At 40.2% G+C, this 21,340-nt stretch overlaps 1 protein-coding gene across 2 annotated transcripts in view; it reads left to right on the top strand.

Annotated features, from left to right (window-relative positions):
• Positions 1-19,772, top strand: part of LOC126458620 (ATP-binding cassette sub-family C member 4-like) — a 312,931-nt gene extending 293,159 nt beyond the window's left edge. For both annotated transcript variants that reach the window (XM_050095787.1, XM_050095786.1), the window contains exons 23-25: positions 9,814-9,943; positions 17,812-17,922; positions 19,211-19,772. In XM_050095787.1, coding sequence (XP_049951744.1) covers positions 9,814-9,943; positions 17,812-17,922; positions 19,211-19,246 — 277 coding nt within the window. In that variant the 3' untranslated portion in view covers positions 19,247-19,772. The remainder of the gene's footprint in view (positions 1-9,813; positions 9,944-17,811; positions 17,923-19,210) is intronic.
• Positions 19,773-21,340: the final 1,568 nt, after the last annotated feature.

Here is a 21,340-nt window from a genome sequence, read left to right as displayed (position 1 = left end):
GAACAGAGAAGAAAGATTTATGCTCTTCAGGCAGAATTAGAAATGCCATATTTCGAATTAGATAGATTGAAGGGGGAAAGAAACAATGGAAACTGGAAGAAGTTGATAAGTAATAGGAAAAAGGAGAAAACCTCAGAAATTGCATTTGAAATACTGGTTAGCAATCACTTTGACTTGTTACCTGAAGTCAGAGAAGAGCCTCAACCAGTTTTTAAACTAAGTAGAGTGCACCAGATTCATAAGAATGACTTTAAGACTATATCAGTAGAAAAGTCACATAGAAAGAAATGAGTCTTGCTAATAGGGAGCAGTCATCAGAGAGGTGTAGGTCTATTAGTACAGGGAAAACAAGGCCACAAGCATCATGAAACCTAGTGCCAAGCTAATCCAGGTGACAGAGAGCATAGCGACCTTGTGCAGAGATCTTGATGGAGAGGATAAGGTACTTATAGTAGGAAGAGCAAGAAACAGCGTGGCTAGCAACTTAGAATATAGCATAAAGTTGACCTGGAGGAAATAAGAGCAACAATATCACACACTCGTGTGCGGTTTGTGGATGTTCTGCAGCGACTTGACCCGCCATGGGTTAACATGGCTGTTAGGCACATTAATGAAGGGCTGCACAAATTTCTGAAACAAAGTCTCATATCTGTGTCATGACAGTTGCTGCAATCAGGAGATGGAGACACACAAATCATGGCTTGTGCCTCAATAGGAGGGGGAAGGAGAGATTAGCTATGCATCTTGCAGTAAGTTTAAGGGGGGCTACAAGCACACAAGACAAAATTCCTGCGATTATTGGAATCAAAGGGGCATATTTTTAGTTTAGAATCAGATTAAAGATAGCCAATATTGAAAGAAATTAGAACAGAACAGCACCCTAATATATTTAACAGTTTCCAAATAATAATTATACTAATAATTTGTTTCATCAGAACACCAGATGATTAAAAAATAAGGCATCTTATATGCCAGATGATGTGAAAAATTCTGGAGTGATAGATGTTCTGTGCCTCTCTGAACACCATAAAACCATATAACCACAGGAAAGGAGAAGTTAACTATCAGGGATTACAGACCTGCATCATTTTTGCGTACAGTTAATATGGAAAAACGAGGAGTTGCTACTTATGTAAAAGTTGGACACAAAGTCAAAAGTACTGAAACACATAGTTTTTGTGTTAATCATAATCTAGAAGCATGTGCTTGCAAGTTGTTACTGCAGAATACTTCTCTGATGATTGTAACAGTCTACAGACCCCCTACAGGAAACTTTCAGGTATTTACGAAAAATATATGAGATGCTTTATTGAGCTACCTGTCAGACAAGTAGAAAAATTAATAGTTTGTGGATATTTCAAGTTAGATTTCTTAAAAGATACAGGCAGGAAAAATTATTGGCTGTTTCAATTTAATTTCAGTAGTCAGTTTTCCATGTCATGTACAGCAAGATATTAGGACACTGATTGATAGCATTTTTGTAGATAGTGCCCGGGCTGAAACAATTAATGAGTACCCAATTGCTAATGAACTACTTATCATGATTCTCACGTCATGGAAATAAACAATATGGCACCTCGCTACCTTGCGGCGTGTTCATACAAAGAGAACAGGATATAATGTTTCAAAGGTAAGTTAAAAGGGGTGGTGTGGGATAAGGTATATTCCGTATCGTGCTATTATTGCATGTGAGTATGAGTGCAGTGTCGTTGCACATGTGTACTTAACTCAACCACCAACTGAACCAGCAGAAGCCAGATACTTGAGGCCACCTGTAGGAAATACGCCCATGGCATGGTCTCCACCGTGCCATCTATTGGTGAATCATGCCTGTATACGAGCAGTGTTGACTCACCCTCATTATGTTCTTTTAGTCTGTGCCACTCACATCAACTGTTCTGTGTATCATTTATGTTGCACCTTCTTTATGATTCTTTTGTCTACTTATGTGTGGAGTAGTCACAAGTGGCTTTTTCCATTATTGTTCAGAGGATAATGAATAAAGCCATATTTGTGTTACTTGGGTCGGTTTCATATATTACTTGGTTACTACATGACTGGTGATGAGTTTGGAACAGTTTCCGTGTGTACCGTCTGTAAGTGTGGTTTCATCAAGTTTAGTCGTTATGGACGGCCCTGCTGGCCCTGACTGAACACTTACTTTGGTAGTGACCAGTTTGTTGGCTACTGAGAGATGGAGTACTGTTCCACTGGTCTATCCACCCACTTTTCCTCCGTATGATGATTCAGCTGAGGATCGGGCAGCTTATGAAAGAAGACTCAGACTGCAGTTTTTGGTGTGATAGATTCAAATTTGTGCAAAACCTTATTCCTCTTGTGGATTACATTTACAGTGTATCATTAACTGTGTCAGATTTCCCCTTTACAAGAACTGACAGCTCTTATTTTTTATTACATGTGGAGTTTACTGACCAGCTACCATTGTAAATGAACACATGTCACAGTGACGCAAGTTGAGTTCCACCAATGCAGTCCTACAGGGCCCGGCCAGATGAATTTCATGGCCTTATCTGTGTCAATTCATTACTGATGCTCATAAAGACTCTTCTTCAGACTCTAGGGTGCATGACACAATTATCTGTTAAACTCCGTTCAAGAAGTGTGCCAAAAGGCGTTACCCTGTAAAAATACCCAGTTGGCAGGAGTTTTGCAAATAGTACCATCTTTTGAAGTTTCTTGAACAGCCGGTGACCAAATTGAAGTGTGGAGCAATGTGGCAGTAGTGTCACAAGATGTGTCCACTAGGACAACAAGTAGCTTGCACAACAAAGTGGCAATTGCAGCGTTGAGCAGACCAAGGCTGGCTCGAGCAGCTATGACCACCACAACACCAGCATCAGCATTCTCTCTTCCCATCTTGTCCTTTCTGTTTTGTCCAGCATGTAGGTACAGCACGATCTAAGCATTGTGCTATTTGTATGCTTGCCAGAAGAAAGGCCACATTGCCTCCATGTGTCATTTGCCAAAAGTTGCTCAGGATATGGACATGGATGTAAACTGTGTGACTCCAATGCTTCTGACTTCTCCCAAGTCGTTTATCGAATTAAGCCTTTTTCACGAACTGCTTCTGTTACAACACAGGTGCTGCATGAATTCTCAAACCTGTGTGAGTTTATGCTGGCCACCACTGACACTGATCATGTGGAAGCTGGTCAGATATAACAAGCAGAACCTTGTGCTGTCGGGAAAATTACAGCATATGCCTCTTGCAAATCAGTGGTTCATTCCATTACAGTTTTGGTGGTTGCTTATGCCACTGTTGAAAACTTGTTCGGGATGCACACATTTAAGATATTTGAATTTTCTATCACCGATGCAGTTCACCTTGTGTCCAATCAAGTACCATATTCTCAATTGGAAACACTGCCTGAGGAGTTTTCAGACTTGTTTTCAGAAGGTATAGGACGTGCTACGACTTTTCCTCCTCATATTTCTTTGAAATCCATGGCTCGGGAGTGCTGCAACCTGTTATGGCTGGGGTGAATGGTCAGTTTCACTGGTTGTAATTTGGAAGCCATTGGGGAATTTTCACCTCTATGGTGAATTCAACACTCTGTCAATGCACAGTCAATTGTGTATATATATCCTGTCCCACACCAGGAGGAACTGTTGGCAAAAATATTGGGTGGCTGGTATTTTTCTAAAACTGATTTGTCTGTAGCGTATCTTCAGGTTCCTGTGGATGAAGAGTCTCAGCGAGTTCTGGTTTTGATCTCTACCAACATTTGCACCTTCCTTTTGGTGTGGCTAGCACCCCTGCTATTTTCCAACAATTTTTAGAACAATTAACCATTCCTGTTCTAGATTGCATTAATTACCTGGATGATATTGTTGTCACGGGCTCCTCCTCAGTCCATCACTTGAAAAATTTGTGCACTTTGTTTTCTGTCTTACTGTCTGTGGGCTTACGGTGTAACCTCATGAAATCTTAGTTTTTTCGACTTGCTATTGTTTATTTGGTGTTCAAGGACCCACGGGACGGGCTGCATCGTATGCCAGGCCACATCTCCATTGGGGAGTTTCATGCACTAACCTTTTAGCTAGGAGACATGTTTTTTGGCCAGTGATTGATGGCAGAATTGTCTATTTTGTTGCAGCTTGAAAGCATAGTGCCTGACAACAGGCAGTTCCCAGGACACGTCTGTCCCCCTGGCCCGCTCCACACCAGCCATGGGAACACACTCATGTAGAACTCATGTAGACCTTGTGGGTCCCTTCTTGAACTCCTATTGGCTCTTGGTTGTGGATGCATTTTTCCAGTTTCCTTACATTCTCCAATGTGCACCAAGGTTGGCTGAGGTTACAATTCATAAGTTTCTGAGGGTTTTTTCTGTTGAGGGTTTTCCTTGTATCTTGGTCTCTGACAATCGGCCCAACTTGATTTCTCACACCTTTCATATGTTTTGCTCCCATAACTGCATTCGTCTGTTATGGCTCTATCATTCCACCCTCAATCAAATGGCGTTCAAGTCCCTAATGAAAAAGATTGCTGTGTATTCTTCACTGAATGATGTCCTTTTCTGTTTTCTGAGCACCTATCACTTCACACTTATGGGGGAGCAGAGCCTGGATCCATGGTTGGTAGCCAAGCAAACTCTTCCATCTACTGTGGCCTGCACTACAACTGCCATAGCGTCTGGCCACTTCAGGCTGGGATCGCTGGTTTGGGCATGGAGGTTTGGTCACCAGTGCAAGTGGATACTGGCCACTATTGTCCACAGCTATGCATGTATACTTAAATCAACTGCCAACTGAATCAGCGTGGGCCAGCCACTAGAGGCCACCTACAGGAAGTGTGCACACGGCACTGTCTCTGTCTACAGGTGACTCGCACCTATATACACGTGAAGCAGCAGTGACTCACATTCACTATGTTCTTTTAGTTTGTACCACTCACATCAGTTGTTCTGTGTATCACTGATGTTGCACCTTCTATATGATTCTTTTTTATTTTCAGAGGTTTGTGAATGAAGCCATATTTGTATTACATTTATTGGGTTTCATGTATTATTAGGTTACAACAGTATGTATAGAAAGAGATGCTAATGTCATATTCAGTTTATTCCCTACCCAATTTGAAAGTTGCTTTCCAAATAAATTATCCAGAAGATCCACTGAAAAAAAGGGTAAGCATGGATAACTAAGGGAATTAAAATCTCATGGGAGAGGAAGAGAGAAATTTATATACAGGCAGATAAGTCAAGATCCAGCATTACTAGCACACTACAAAAAATACTGTTGCATTTTAAGCAAATCCATTAAAATGCCCTAAAGGTATGCATGTCCTGACAGAAATAAATTATGCAAATAAAAAGATTAAAAATGTGTGGGATATTGTCAAATGGATGACTGGTCAGCCAGTCAGTGTAAAAGGTATAACAATTAAACTAAATAACAATGTTGTGACTCATAATTCACGTGTTGCACCACTTTCTAAATGTAGCAGCATCGCTGTGTGAGTTTAAGAAGTAGGAGGATATATTAAAAAGATCATTCCACAAAACTTTAAAAAACTAATAGTACCAAGCAGCTAGCAGTAACACCAACATCTTTCACACACAGCTGGTTTGAATCATACTTGACAAACAGAATGCAATGGTTGTGCTGAATAATTCAAACAATGTCAGAAAGGTAAAAAATTTTAAAGACTGGGAAGACAACACAAAGGGAGTATCATAAGGTTCAATGTTGGGTCCACTCCTACTCCGGATGACCTTCCACTTAACATTCAACAAGCAGAATTGGTACATGACTACGAAGTCTTTCGCGATGGAGTCCTTGCATAAAAAGTTCTCAGTTTACTTGCCACATCAAATTTGGATAAAATCCCAAGCTTTTGATGACTACCTTCGTCAGGGGTAAAACTGACTGTCGTGGACTGGTGAGGCTTCTGCCTTTATAAGCAGTGGACAGCTTCTCATTGGCTGGATGACGTCACGGTGAAAACAGTGCGTACGGAGGTGGCGGCCTCTATGTCCATAGATTTCGTTTGCGCGCTTTATCCAGCCTTGCTTGCAGCGCCATCCATTGCATCAGGTGGAGAAGTGCGAGGAATGTAAGAAGTCTGCCTCTGTGCTCTTTCTTTATCAACTGTGCTCTTCCATCTATTGCAGAGTGCAAATCCGGAGTCTCTGTTGAAGTTATTTTCACGTACTCTAATTTCAACTGCTTCCCTGATGACAGAGCCCCAATAGTTTGAAGCGTGAGCATGTATTCTTGTTTCATCAAATAAAACCTTATGTTTATTTAACAAACTCTGCTCAGCCACCACTGATTTTTCTATATACCTGTATTTCAGGTGATGGCGATGTTCCACACAGTGATCGACAACAGTTCTTACAGACTGGCCCATGTAATTTTTGTCACATTTGCAAGGAATGCTGTAAATTCCCAGTACTCTCAGGCCGAGATTATCTTTCACGGGTCGCAGCATTTGCTTAATCTTCCTGGGCCGGAAGACTGGTCTGATTCCCTGCCGGCTCAGGACTCTACTGATCTTGCTGGTCGTTGCACTGCAGAATGGTAGCCGTGCGATGTGTTGGCCCTCTTGATCTGTTTGAACAGCATCCTTCCAAGGTTTCTTCACCAGAGTAGATTGGATATCACGATCAGAATATCCATTTTTTCTGAATACCATCGTCAGATGGTTAATCTCAGAGCCGAGATGATCCTTGTCCAAAATAGTCCTTGCTCTGTGTACCAAGTTATTCAGCACAGTTCTCTTCAGAGCTGGGTGGTGAAAACTATGTGCATTTAGATATAACTCTGTATGCGTCGGTTTTCTGTACACAGAATGTCCGAGATGTCTAGCTGATTTTCGCTCCACCAGCACATCTAAGAAGGGTAACTTCCCATCCTTCTCCACCTTCACTGTAAATCTTATGTTCTGGTGTATACCATTCCAATGATCAACAAACTGCTGCAATGCCTCATTGCCATGTAACCAGATTAAAAATGTATCGTCAACATACCTGAAGAAGCAGGATGGACATAAGGGAGCACTGTTCAATGCTCGCTCTTCGAAATCCTCCATGAAAAAGTTAGCTGTGGCTGGTGACAGTGGCGAACCCATAGCTCTTCCAGCAGTCACTTCATAATATTTTCCACCATACAGAAAATAGGTGGTCATCAAAAGTGTGTCGAAAAAACTTCAGTATTTCAGGAGAGAAATGAGCAGCCAACAGTTTTAACGTATCTTCCACCGGTACCTTTGTAAACAAAGAGACCACATTTAGGCTGATCATGATGTCAGTCGGACCTATCCTCATCTGGTTTATGATGTCAACAATCATTTTTGAGTTATTAATATGATGGCTACAGTGGCCGACTATAGGTGCTAGTAATTTGGTTAAGTATTTTGCCAACCGATATGTAGGAGACCCAATAGCACTAACAATAAGTCTCAATGGGACCCCATCCTTATGAACCTTGGATAGACCGTATAACCGGGGTGGCCTTGGTGCTCTTGGTTGTAGGTTCTTCACTAGTTCTTCTGGGAGGCCAGAGTTCTTCAGTAGCTCCCCTGTCTTCCTGCTAAGTGCTGCTGTGGGATCCCGTTTAAGAACCCGGTACGTGGTATCTTCCAATAATAGGGCCACTTTCTTACGATAATCGGTAGCACTGGGGATAACTGTGGCATTCCCTTTGTCGGCTGGTAGCACAACTAACTCTTCATCCTTCCGCAATGATTTCAATGCTTGTTTCTCCACTCTGCTTACATAGGACTTAGGAGGCTTGGCTGTGGCTAAAATCCGAGTAGTGGCAAGCCTTACCTCATCTGCTGCCTCTTCAGGAAGGTGCCAAACCACTTGTTCCATTCCACTGATAATCTCGGCCACTGGAAGCTTTTGTGGAGCTGGAGAAAAGTTCAGTCCCCTACTGAGAATTGAGATGGTGGCATCATCAATTTCCTTGTCGGAGAAGTTGATAACAGTGCAATGTGCGTCACTGAACACAGAAATTCCTTTTCCACGGTTAAGGCGCACAAATTTATCAGCTTGTTTTTCTGTAATCTTGCTTAAATTAGCTTTCTAATGTGCAGCCAAGGTCATGTCTACTCATTCGCAGTCCCAAGGTGACAAACTGCAGACAAAAACAGATGGCAACTATATAAGGATCGAGTGTTGGCATCCAGGTCATACCTCGTATGATGTATCCTCTCCCTGACGATCGAATGACTTGTCTTCCACCTTAACCGTGGAAAAGGAATTTCTATGTTCCCTGGATCTAGTCTGTAAACAGAGTTCCCACGCTGTATCCCCACACACTCCCAATCCTCCCACCATCTGCAGGAACCAGCTACAAAGAAGCGATCTCTGTGCCATTCCCTATCCCAGCCTCTTACCACAGGGGACCATATCCCTGTTGAAGATCCAGGTGCAAGACTTGCCCAACCCCCCACCCCCCTCCCCTCCCAGCTCCTCCTATTCAAGTCCTGGCAAAGGCTTATCCTACCCCACCAGAGGTTGAGCCACAGGTGAAAACCAGCTCTGGTGCAATCATTGTACAGCTTTTTATACTGGTATGACCACCAACCAGCTGTCCACCAGGATGAATTTTGGCCACCAGCAAAGTGGAGTACCCAATGGCACAACATGAAGCTGAACATAACATGCCTGATTTGAATAGCTGCCATGACAGCCCTTAAAAAATATTCTCTGCTACCAAAATGATCCCAGCCTCAACCATTGCTAATCTGCTGTCCCCAAATCTTCTCCCAACAGTTTTCATTCCCTTTGTTGTATCAGCTCCTCCTAGTTCACATCCCCCACCCCCATTGTGTGCTGCTCTCTGCCAAGACACCCGCTGATCCTTTCCCCTTCTCTGCTCCTCTCCTTTTCCACTCTCCTTCCACTCCCCACCCCCCCTCCCAAAGCCACCCCACCCCTACAGCCTCCTGAGGCTTTTCCCAGCAACCTCACCCTGACACCTTCTAGTCACTGCTCACTTACCCTGCCATCCCTCTCTCTACCCCAACCCACTCTGGACTGCTGCTTTCAATCAACAAGATAGTTGCACTGTGACCAGAGTGGCCAGAGATGGCGGTCGTGTGTGGGTGAGGTGCGCTTGCTTGTGTGAATGTGTGTGTTTTTTCTTTCTTTTCTGAAGAAGGCTTTGGCCAAAAGCTCAGTTTGTAACAGTCTTTTCGTTGTGCCTGTCTACAACTCAACATGCCATCTTTATGATGAGTTGATCTAGGGATTGCATTAATAAATAAACCAGTTGGCTGGATAGTATACTTGAAATCAGTAGGCCTATGTTCCTACAAGAAATACATTTATTTAAAATTATTTGAGTGTCCATAGAATACAGATTAAGCTCTTTATTAACAACAAAAATACATTGGCATTAATGTATGATATTGTTTTTATAATGTAGAGACAGTGTATGTAATGTTTGTTTTTGTGAGAGAGTAGTTTTTAGCTACTAGCCTGTCCCCAAAAGTTATCCTTCATGTAGTGATACACAGGAAACAATGTGTGAACTAAGTAATGGTGTCTTAAAAATAAAAGAACAATATTTACATGTTATATTCAAATGTGCAGTCAATATCATAAAATTTTCTGCAGGCATCTGAAGACCCAGTGATATCTATTATTTTATTTGTGTTTTATGTGAAATTTGCCAAATATATCACTCATTTATAAACAGAAACTTCACTAGCTGATACACTACAACTGAGACTTTAGCAGGTTTCACATCCTTAGCATCAATATCATTTTGATCACAAGCTCTTAATGCAAAATTAAAGATACAATAAAATCTATAATTTCATTCTTCATTTTTTTTTAGAACTGATAGTCTCATACAGAAGACGATACGTAAGAAGTTCAAAGACTGCACTGTACTTACAATTGCACACAGACTGAATACAATCATGGACTCAGACAAAGTTCTTGTCATGGACTCCGGGACCATGGTGGTGAGTAGTATCACGAGACCATTATGCTTACTCTGTGTTAGGGTTGTTACATATATTCATGACACAATGGGAATAATAATTTTCATGAAAGAAGCACTTTGTTTTGTGTATTATATGAATTTGTCATTTGCAGTGTTAGCGAATACCACATATCAACAGCTTTAAGTATTAAAATCATAAAAAGCGATTAAGAACAAGTTGCAATCAGAGGAAAGCTATCACTACAGATTAAGATAATGTGCAAAGATTCTTCTGTGCTTCTCAGTTTGTAGCTGGACAAGAGGTTAAAAGCCAAGTCTCAGAAAGGCCAAAACAGTGTATAATCAGTCAGGGTGTATACGACCTGGGAGATCCGGAAAAACCCGGGAATTTTTTCATCCGGGAGAAAACTGGGAAAAACCCAGGAATCTTTAGAATTCCGGGAATTTTTCATTGTTTTAGTTTTCAGTTAAATTTTTGTGATTTTGACTGGTCAGAACCAATACTCTAACAAAGGGTATGACTGTATCCCGCTTATGCAGAATGATACTGCAGCAACAAAATGTGAACGAGAGGAAAAAAAATGAAAATAAAACTTAAGTCGCAAAGGAAATACGCCATATACAACAATAAAACACAGTGCCCATACAAGTGTTTGCCAACAACGAAGTGTGTCAACGGCTTTTGGAAGACTATGCAATGCTTCCTAACAAGAAATTGCCTCCGATGAGCGTGACGTGACAGCTGTTTACATTAGATTCAGTTGAGCAGTTGCGGGTGGGCTCTTGTGCATGCGCAGTTGAGTCGCGTATGAATAGTACTTTCTCCCACTTCTGGCTACAGATGTGTAGCTGGGCACCACTATCTAATATTGCCCCGGTTCGGAAATATCGGAGATCTGGGGCTGATCCACAGAGCAGTCTGAGTTGTAGTGAGGAGTCTCCATGTGACCCATGTTTACGTTTAGTGATTTTGCTGTTTCCTCTTCATTTATTGCTCTCATATTAAATGAAAACAAAGCAGATTTCTGCGGCCAGGATGTATCAAATGAATAAAAATACGCTCGCATAATTATGGAAGTCTAAAATATGTTATTAGTTTCAGGTTTTATTTCCACCTTTCTGACAGTCAAGCATTAATCGCCTTGCAGCACAATGAAGTTATTTTTGTTGGTTTGCTAAAGAGATTTGGCTTTTATTAGTCTTTTGCGCTGAGGCAGTCAGTTTATTTGAAACGAGGTGTTTAATTTCACACGGTTGGCTAGTTTGAACTGTTTGCTGCATTTCAAGTGCATGTTTTCCATCTTCTAGCTTCTATGGCATTATGCCATAATAAACAACCAAACATGAGATAATACAGTACTGGTAATCCAAGTATACTTTAAGCCGAATTATGCATTTTAGTATGGTTCACGAAATTCCGATGTTCTTGTAGTATCCTCTGGTGTCTTGTTTCTTTTATGACATAATGTAAGATCTTTTAATGTTTTACACGTATGAACATGCGGGCTTCCTGCATCATCGTAGAAGCACAAGCACAGTGACGCCTGTTAATAGGTGCTCTCTGGCAACTGCTGAAGCGAACCAATTTCTAACAGGTCACGTGAAAATATTGCGAATGGTGGTTTGAAAAGCGTTACTTTCAAAGTAAATTTCCTTTTACGCAAGATGAACTATGTGCGAGAATGTATGATGAATTTCTTAAATCACAGAGCGTTTGACTCACATTTAAAAATCAACTCTTTGAGGATGACCACCTAGAAGAATTTTGAGCCCAGAAGATCAGACATTTACGTTGTTATTAAAAATTGTGTAAAACACACAAAAAAGATCATTATATTTGGAAGCATAGATTCTCCTGCAACTTATTAATCTTTGGGACCAATATTATATGTGAAAGCTTCTTTTTCTTGTATTAATTTAAAACGTTAACTTTTCTTATTTGTGTTTTTGCACTACTTAAGAGTGATATTGCTATTGGCTGACTACATCACGTGTCCTATGCTGTCATCAGCTGGTGAGATCACGTGACATGAGCTAGGACTGGCTTACAAAAGCGCATCGCAATCTTGATTTCTATGCTTCGGAAAGGAACATGCGGTGTTTGGTGGAATTCGAATTTATACCTTTGTAACACCAAAATATTCTGCACATCAAAGATCTTTCCAAAACGTGTTTTTCCCCCCTTAGTTTCGTTTTCTAAAGTGCCAGGAAATTCTACATCGGTGTATAAAACCATAAACATTCAAAGAATTGATAAGTTTTTCCGTGTTAAGTGATGGTATGCTTTTACTCACTGTAAAAGTGAATTTTCACTTAAGAAAAAGTATATTTTCACCCGGGAGAAAGTGTATTTCCAACCGGGAAATCCGGAAAAAATACGGGAATTTTTTTTCCTTGGCCATGTATACACCCTGTCAGTATACGGAAATAAAGACAGTGAAGATTGACAATAATATTATTGAATCAAGGAAGGAAGGTTAAGATTTAATGTTTTGTGGATGATGAGGTCTTATCAGATAGAGCACAAGCTCCAGTCATACATGAAGGGGATTGGAGATCAGCTTTAATCTTTTCAAAGGAACTATTCTGACATTTGTCTTAATTAATTTAGAAAAATACTTGGAACACTAAAATCTCCGAATTTAAATTATTTTAGTTCATCATCATAAGAATATTGCACTGTACAGCAATTACATTAACAATCAGGTCAAGAGGGAAAGGAATATAGAGGTAAACATGGGTCAGAGGTTATTTGGGGAACTGAATGCCATTTTCAAAAGTAAATTCCCAAAGTGTTGAACTGAAAAGTCTAGAACCAGTGTGTATTGTCAGATCTAATTGCTGTGGGACATGGGACTTAATGAACAAACCATCTAAAACTTGAGCATGGAAAAACATGCACAGGGAAGAACAAGGAGGAATGGAGGTCAGGGGCTGCAGTGTCAACTATTATGAATTGGTTTGTGTGGAACTAAAACCAAAAGAAGTGGTGGAAGATGGTAAAATGGATGTATATGTGGGACTTCTGATGATAAGAAATAACATAAATGATGACCTAGTGGAAGATGAGTAGATATTGTCAGGTAACTGGCTGCACATACTTGGGATGTATAAGGTGGGAGGCACAAAACGTGAAAAGGTCTGAACTTTTTTATTCAACAGTGAATGAAACATCCCTGATGATTATTCTTTCTGTTATTTGACAAATATAAATGTTTATTCTCTTTTGAGTCTTACATTAATTCATAATCCTGATCAGGTACTTCATCCGTAATTGATTACTTATTTGCAAGTTGTAAAGTTTAATAAAAGTTTCTTTATCTCCCAGAGTATGCATGTCAAGCACTGATACCTGAATGTCTTTGAAGGAGAAATTCATTGTCTCCAGCTGATAATTTTATTAGACAATATGATTAGTTCCCCCCCCCCCCCCCCCCCCCATGAACCATGGACCTTGCCGTTGGTGGGGAGGCTTGCGTGCCTCAGCGATACAGATAGCCGTACCGTAGGTACAACCACAACGGAGGGGTATCTGTTGAGAGGCCAGACAAACGTGTGGTTCCTGAAGAGGGGCAGCAGCCTTTTCAGTAGTTGCAAGGGCAACAGTCTGGATGATTGACTGATCTGGCCTTGTAACAATAACCAAAACGGCCTTGCTGTGCTGATACTGCGAACGGCTGAAAGCAAGGGGAAACTACGGCCGTAATTTTTCCCGAGGGCATGCAGCTTTACTGTATGATTAAATGATGATGGCGTCCTCTTGGGTAAAATATTCCGGAGGTAAAATAGTCCCCCATTCGGATCTCCGGGCGGGGACTACTCAAGAGGATGTCGTTATCAGGAGAAAGAAAACTGGCGTTCTACGGATCGGAGCGTGGAATGTCAGATCCCTTAATCGGGCAGGTAGGTTAGAAAATTTAAAAAGGGAAATGGATAGGTTAAAGTTAGATATAGTGGGAATTAGTGAAGTTCGGTGGCAGGAGGAACAAGACTTCTGGTCAGGTGACTACAGGGTTATAAACACAAAGTCAAATAGGGGTAATGCAGGAGTAGGTTTAATAATGAATAGGAAAATAGGAATGCGGGTAAGCTACTACAAACAGCATAGTGAACGCATTATTGTGGCCAAGATAGATACGAAGCCCACACCTACTACAGTAGTACAAGTTTATATGCCAACTAGCTCTGCAGATGACGAAGAAATTGAAGAAATGTATGATGAAATAAAAGAAATTATTCAGATAGTGAAGGGAGACGAAAATTTAATAGTCATGGGTGACTGGAATTCGAGTGTAGGAAAAGCGAGAGAAGGAAACGTAGTAGGTGAATATGGATTGGGGGTAAGAAATGAAAGAGGAAGCCGCCTGATAGAAGTTTGCACAGAGCACAACTTAATCATAGCTAACACTTGGTTTAAGAATCATGATAGAAAGTTGTATACATGGAAGAACCCTGGAGATACTAAAAGGTATCAGATAGATTATATAATGGTAAGACAGAGATTTAGGAACCAGGTTTTAAATTGTAAGACATTTCCAGGGGCAGATGTGGACTCTGACCACAATCTGTTGGTTATGACCTGTAGATTAAAACTGAAGAAACTGCAAAAAGGTGGGAATTTAAGGAGATGGGACCTGGATAAACTGAAAGAACCAGAGGTTGTACAGAGTTTCAGGGAGAGCATAAGAGAACAATTGAAAGGAATGGGGGAAAGAAATACAGTAGAAGAAGAATGGGTAGCTCTGAGGGATGAAGTAGTGAAGGCAGCAGACAATCAAGTAGGTAAAAAGAAGAGGGTTAGTAGAAATCCTTGGGTAACAGAAGAAATATTGAATTTAATTGATGAAAGGAGAAAATATAAAAATGCAGTAAATGAAGCAGGCAAAAAGGAATACAAACGTCTCAAAAATGAGATCGACAGGAAGTGCAAAATGGCTAAGCAGGGATGGCTAGAGGACAAATGTAAGGATGTAGAGGCTTATCTCACTAGGGGTAAGATAGATACTGCCTACTGGAAAATTAAAGAGACCTTTGGAGATAAGAGAACCACATGTATGAACATCAAGAACTCAGATGGAAACCCAGTTCTAAGCAAAGAAGGAAAGCAGAAAGGTGGAAGGAGTATATAGAGGGTCTATACAAGGGCGATGCACTTGAGGACAATATTATGGAAATGGAAGAGGATGTAGATGAAGATGAAATGGGAGATACGATACTGCGTGAAGAGTTTGACAGAGCACTGAAAGACCTGAGTCGAAACAAGGCCCCGGGAGTAGACAACATTCCATTAGAACTACTGACGGCCTCGGGAGAGCCAGTCATGACCAAACTCTACCATCTGGTGAGCAAGATTTATGAGACAGGCGAAATACCCTCAGACTTCAAGAAGAATATAATAATTCCAATCCCAAAGAAAGCAGGTGTTGACAGAGGTGAAAATTACCGAACCATCAGTTTAATAAGCCACAGCTGCAAAGTACTAACACGAATTCTTTACAGACGAATGGAAAAACTAGTAGAAGCCGACCTCGGGGAAGATCAGTTTGGATTCCGTAGAAATACTGAAACACGTGAGGCAATACTGACCTTACGACTTATCTTAGAAGAAAGATTAAGGAAAGGCAAACCTACGTTTCTAGCATTTGTAGACTTAGATAAAGCTTTTGACAATGTTGACTGGAATACTCTCTTTCAAATTCTAAAGGTGGCAGGGGTAAAATACAGGGAGCGAAAGGCTATTTACAACTTGTACAGAAACCAGATGGCAGTTATGAGTTGAGGGACATGAAAGGGAAGCAGTGGTTGGGAAGGGAGTAAGACAGGGTTGTAGCCTCTCCCCGATGTTATTCAATCTCTATATTGAGCAAGCAGTAAAGAAAACAAAAGAAAAATTTGGAGTAGGTATTAAAATCCATGGAGAAGAAATAAAAACTTCGAGGTTCCCCGATGACATTGTAATTCTGTCAGAGACAGCAAAGGACTTGGAAGAGCAGTTGAACGGAATGGATGGTGTCTTGAAGGGAGGATATAAGATGAACATCAACAAAAGCAAAACGAGGATAATGGAATGTAGTCCAGTTAAGTCGGGTGATGCTGAGGGTATTAGATTAGGAAATGAGACACTTAAAGTAGTAAAGGAGTTTTGCTATTTGGGAAGCAAAATAACTGATGATGGACGAAGTAGAGAGGATATAAAATGTAGACTGGCAATGGCAAGGAAAGCGTTTCTGAAGAAGAGAAATTTGTTAACATCGAGTATAGATTTAAGTGTCAGGAAGTTATTTCTGAAAGTATTTGTATGGAGTGTAGCCATGTATGGAAGTGAAACATGGACGGTAAATAGTTTGGACAAGAAGAGAATAGAAGCTTTTGAAATGTGGTGCTACAGAAGAATGCTGAAGATTAGATGGGTAGATCACATAACTAATGATGAAGTATTGAATATGATTGGGGAGAAGAGAAGTTTGTGGCACAACTTGACCAGAAGAAGGGATCGGTTGGTAGTACATGTTCTGAGGCATCAAGGGATCACCAATTTAGTATTGGAGGGCAGCGTGGAGGGTAAAAATCATAGGGGGAGACCAAGAGATGAATACACTAAGCAGATTCAGAAGGATGTAGGTTTGAGTAGGTACTGGGAGATGAAGAAGCTTGCACAGGATAGAGTAGCATGGAGAGCTGCATCAAACCAGTCTCAGGACTGAAGACCACAACAACAACATGATTAGTTTATTGATTATGTTCTTATGCACGATAATTTGTGGCTGGCCTAGTCATCTTCATCAGGTGCTGCAAGATCTGTCTTAGGTGTGTTCATTTCCTGGACTCCAATCAGGCTGTTGTTTTTTATACTCATAATGCAATTAACATTATTATTATTTTTATTTTGTTATTATTATTATTATTATTTAATGTGGCTCAGTGATCTTGTGAAAGTCTTTCTATGGGACACCACATCGGCAACTTGCCGACCAGGTAAAGGGGGCCTACAGTTTAACATGAAATCTTAACCACCTGCAGTTTCTGGTAACTCCTCAAACGGTTGAAAGGTAAATGCTTGGTTAAAATGAAGACTGAAAAATCTTTGGTTTGAGTGATTCAAATCCACGACCTCCGAGTTTGCAGGTGTGAACTTTGCCACTAGACTAACTGGACCAGCATTGCTATGAGGTCATGGTATACCTCTCTTTCACTAGATAAGAAGAAACTGGAGTGACATCCTGAATGCTCCTTAGCTGCTTTCACTGCAGTTTCAGGATATATCACTTTGCTATCCCTGCTGTCAATACCTAGAAAGTACACTTTCCTATACAATCCACACTATAAAATAGTCCAAGCTGTTCATTATTACTTTCATATACCTTGGAATCAAAGGAGGATGATGCATTCGGTTGGGTATAAAAGAACATTGGAACCTCAGGAAATGAATACAGTGCTGTAACCGTTAAAGGGCCTAGGTACAGACCTATTGTGCTCTGAATCCTTTTATTTTAATCCTATGTATGATCTTCTTATATGGAAATAACTATTTTGCAATGCTAAAAAAACTAAAACATAGCCTACAGTTATCCAAGTGGAGCTGTAGTCACTTTGCTCACTACTGAGGCATGTTCTCAAGTGCAGTTGCTTTGATACTATTTTTCTCCAGCTTTATGGCTAAAAAGATCATCATGCAAATGTTTACACACAAAATAAATACCTTTCTATACATTCAAATTATTTTAGTACATAAATGTAAGAATATTGCATTGTACGTGCTGGTAACAGCTTTATTAATGCAAAATAAATAAAACAGCAAAATTAAATGTAATCCTGTTTCCTGCTGTGACGTCACTCAAAGGAGGTGTAATGTGCTGTCATCAACAGTGGCTCTGCTGATTCTTTCAGGAATATGCACACCCTCATGAGCTTCTACAGAATCCAGAAGGGTATTTCTACAAAATGGTCCAGCAGACTGGAAAATCGATGGAATCACAGTTGAGGCAGGTGGCACAAGAGGCAAGTGTATACTTAATTTTAATTCAGTAGTATTTGGTACTATAAATAATTATTTACACAACCCACCCAGACAGCTGGGTGCATTTGCGTGACAGTTCTGTGATTCGAGGTGGAACCCCAGCCCCAGATCAAATCTGCCCGTTGGTTTAACAGTGAGGTCCAGTGTGCTGGCCAGTCTGGATGTGGCTTTTAGGTGAGGGGTGCCCACAGGAAGGCCATCGCTGGCCACTGTCTACCACTAACATTGCCAAATCCAATAATTAACACATCAACCCTGTGAAGATACAGGATTAAGGCCAGGAAAAATAAGAGAAAAAAAATAATCATTTACTCATATCTATTCTTTAATCAGATGTTTTGTGGTCAAGTATTATACTTTAGGAAAACTGTAATTTTCTCTTCCATTGGACATAAATAAATTTTAACAGAAGTGTAATCATTTTCTGTTGTAATAATAGTAAATCCTATCTTTAACATTTTTTATTATAGTAAATAATGCTGATGCAAATCAGTTCTAATAACAATAACTATTAATCTTCCTTGTGTGTAAATACTCTACTGAATAAAAAAAAATTAAGCTCCTTAAAGGGAGCACTTCATTTTTATATGTAAAAACTTTTATTTCTGATCTTCCCAAGAAAAATATAATTACTCCCCATACTCTCTGTACAAGACTTTATAACTATTCTTTGCAAGTGACTGAGATGTAGGCATAATTACAATTCAGTAAGCACACTAACTATTGAGCTTAGTTCTTTTTCTATATTTTCTCCTTCTCCCCCCCCCCCCTCTCCCTCCACCCTGATCTCCCCCCCCCTTTTCTCTCTATCTGTCTGTCTGTCTGTCTCTCTCTCCCTCCCTCTCTCTCTCTCTCTCTCTCTCTCTCTCACACACACACACACACACACACACACACACACACACACACACACACAGGGCACAGCTGTATTTGTATGTACATGTATACACTAGAGGTAGACGAAGGACAGTTTAAGTACACTTTGGGCTACCCACCTTTCATTTGCAGGTAAGTGATTTGCTTATCTTCGTCTGTGTGTGTTGTTTCCAACTGGGAATTTCAGTTCTTACTAAGCTGAATTTTTTTTATTATATCAAAACATTTGGTTAACATAACTGTAGTATCTCATGTGCACATAATTTATACACCAGTAGAACAATCCAACTGTATGTTTCTTCTAGAAAATAAAATTCATTGGTAAAATAATAAAAGTCACTGGTAAAATACTGTACATGAAATAAAATTATGAAAATTTCCTTTTTATTGCAGGCATATGATAACATTCACTCAAGCTCGGGTGCTTGAGAGGGAAAAAATCTATTGCTGGTATCCAGCTTATTATTTATTAAATAAATCTGTAATTGAGATGTGTTGGAAGTTCCTGTATTAGTCACACAAATCTGAAAGACTTGTGTGATCTGGTTACCATTTCTGGACTTTTTGATGGCTGCAGTACTGACACTTCTTCACAGAAGTGGAAACACTAAAAACTGAAATGTGACCTGAATGAAATATCAACGGAAAAATTGATTTTACAAATACTGAATGGAGGAAAGCTTTAATGAATGCTTTTGTTATTTCACATGTTCAGTGATACTATGCCAAAGATACATAGTGCTCTGCTATTTTCAAAAACTATTTTTATCGAGTAACAAAGTTGTATAACAATTTGTGTATAAATGTAAAAAATCACATAATTAATTAAATATGAATGTTTATTGATGGAAACTAAGCATACATGAGGAAGATTCATTGTAGATATTTAATTACAGATAACACTGTCATGATTTTTATTACTTACTGACAAAGAGCTTAAATAGTAAAATCTCATGTTTATGTGGTCTTGTTTAGTGTATAAAGTCAATAAGCAGAATCAGAAGTGTTTATTATTTGTGAACCTCGACAAAGCAAAAAACTAAAAACATTTTCTTCTGAAAATACTGTAGTTACAGTAAATATACAGAAACAGTGTTTATTTATGTAATATGCAGTTATTGCATCTCACTATCATAATTTTTCCAGTGTCAGTAGGATAAGGCTCCTTACATTTCCTTTACCCAGTACACTATGGTTTTGAAAACTTTTTCATGTGAGTGTGTGTGTGTGTGTGTGTGTGTGTGTGTGTGTGTGTGTGTGTGTGTGTGTGTGAAAAGCATTTGACAACTGATCAATCAACTCGCACATCAAGAATATTGAAAATGTTGATTAGTTTTTGGAAATTATCCTTCGGGGCCAACTAATCCAGAACTCAAACAGGCACACACAAATACATACGCACAGCTACAATGTCCCAGTGCTGCAGTTCCTGGGAAGGAAATATGTTGAGAGTGATGCTGTGATGAAGAAGGAAGTGAACAATTGGTTTAATGAACAGGTGCAGCCCACTATGGCACAGGAATTCTAAAGCTCACGGGTAGATTTGATTAATGGTTACATAAAGTAAGGTTCAGGTATGCAAATGATGTGTTCTTTGGTTTGTAAATTATGTGTTTTTTTCCCAGTAAAATATATTTATTGAACTTAACCAAGCCAAATAGTTGTTACTTACCAAATTACCCAGCTAGCTGCATGCATGAAAGACCAGTTAGCCTACTCACTAATTTCTGACTAATTGGTTTTTACTGAATAGAACAAACTAAACTGTCATATAATATCATGTAAAGTTTTGACGTCCCAAACTGTTGCACAGCACTTTACTCACAGAAAAATTACAACTAAATTTCCTGTACTGTTAACTGTACACGGTTCTTTGTAAAGTTTTGTAATGAAGTTAACAGATAAGCAACAGATCTAAATAATGAGGTGATAGCCAACAACATCTACAGCAACGACAGATAGTAAATTATTGTTCCAACTAGGAACACAAGGACGGCTGTACAAGAGATACAATTTATTGTCATGGAGCGACATCAACAAGAATATAATGAAAGTAATTTACACATCTCAAACCCATTTGCCAACTGAGGGCCCAGAGTCCCTTGCATGCCTTTATAAAGATGCTATCCACATCACATGTCACTGGTGAACTGCAACACATGCACAGTGAGGCTGGTGATAACAGTCAACGGCTGGGCTGCCCTCAGCGGCCGTCTCGGGCAGTCGTGGGCGTGCCATCTTAATGTTGGAACACATTACTGTTGCCACAGTGACTCGGCTTACATCTGCTGTGGGTGGTAGATGTAGTAACTGGTGGACTACTACTGTCCTTCCTAGCAGGGGGAAGACAGGGTATCACTGTACACAATGCTGTGACTGAAGAAACACCCACGATGTCCACGGTTGTGCTGAGAGTGGCACCCAAAGGCATAAGAAGTCCCTGCCGGAGGGGGGGGGGGGGGGGGGGGGGGGCGCCCTGGCCACCTGTGGACCTCCCAGGATTAATGGTGGACAGGACCGGCA

This window comes from Schistocerca serialis, chromosome 2 (assembly GCF_023864345.2).
Source record: "Schistocerca serialis cubense isolate TAMUIC-IGC-003099 chromosome 2, iqSchSeri2.2, whole genome shotgun sequence".
Taxonomy (NCBI): Eukaryota; Metazoa; Arthropoda; class Insecta; order Orthoptera; family Acrididae; genus Schistocerca; species Schistocerca serialis.
Note: the sequence above shows the minus strand (reverse complement) of the source record. Positions and strands in the feature narration are given on the sequence as shown.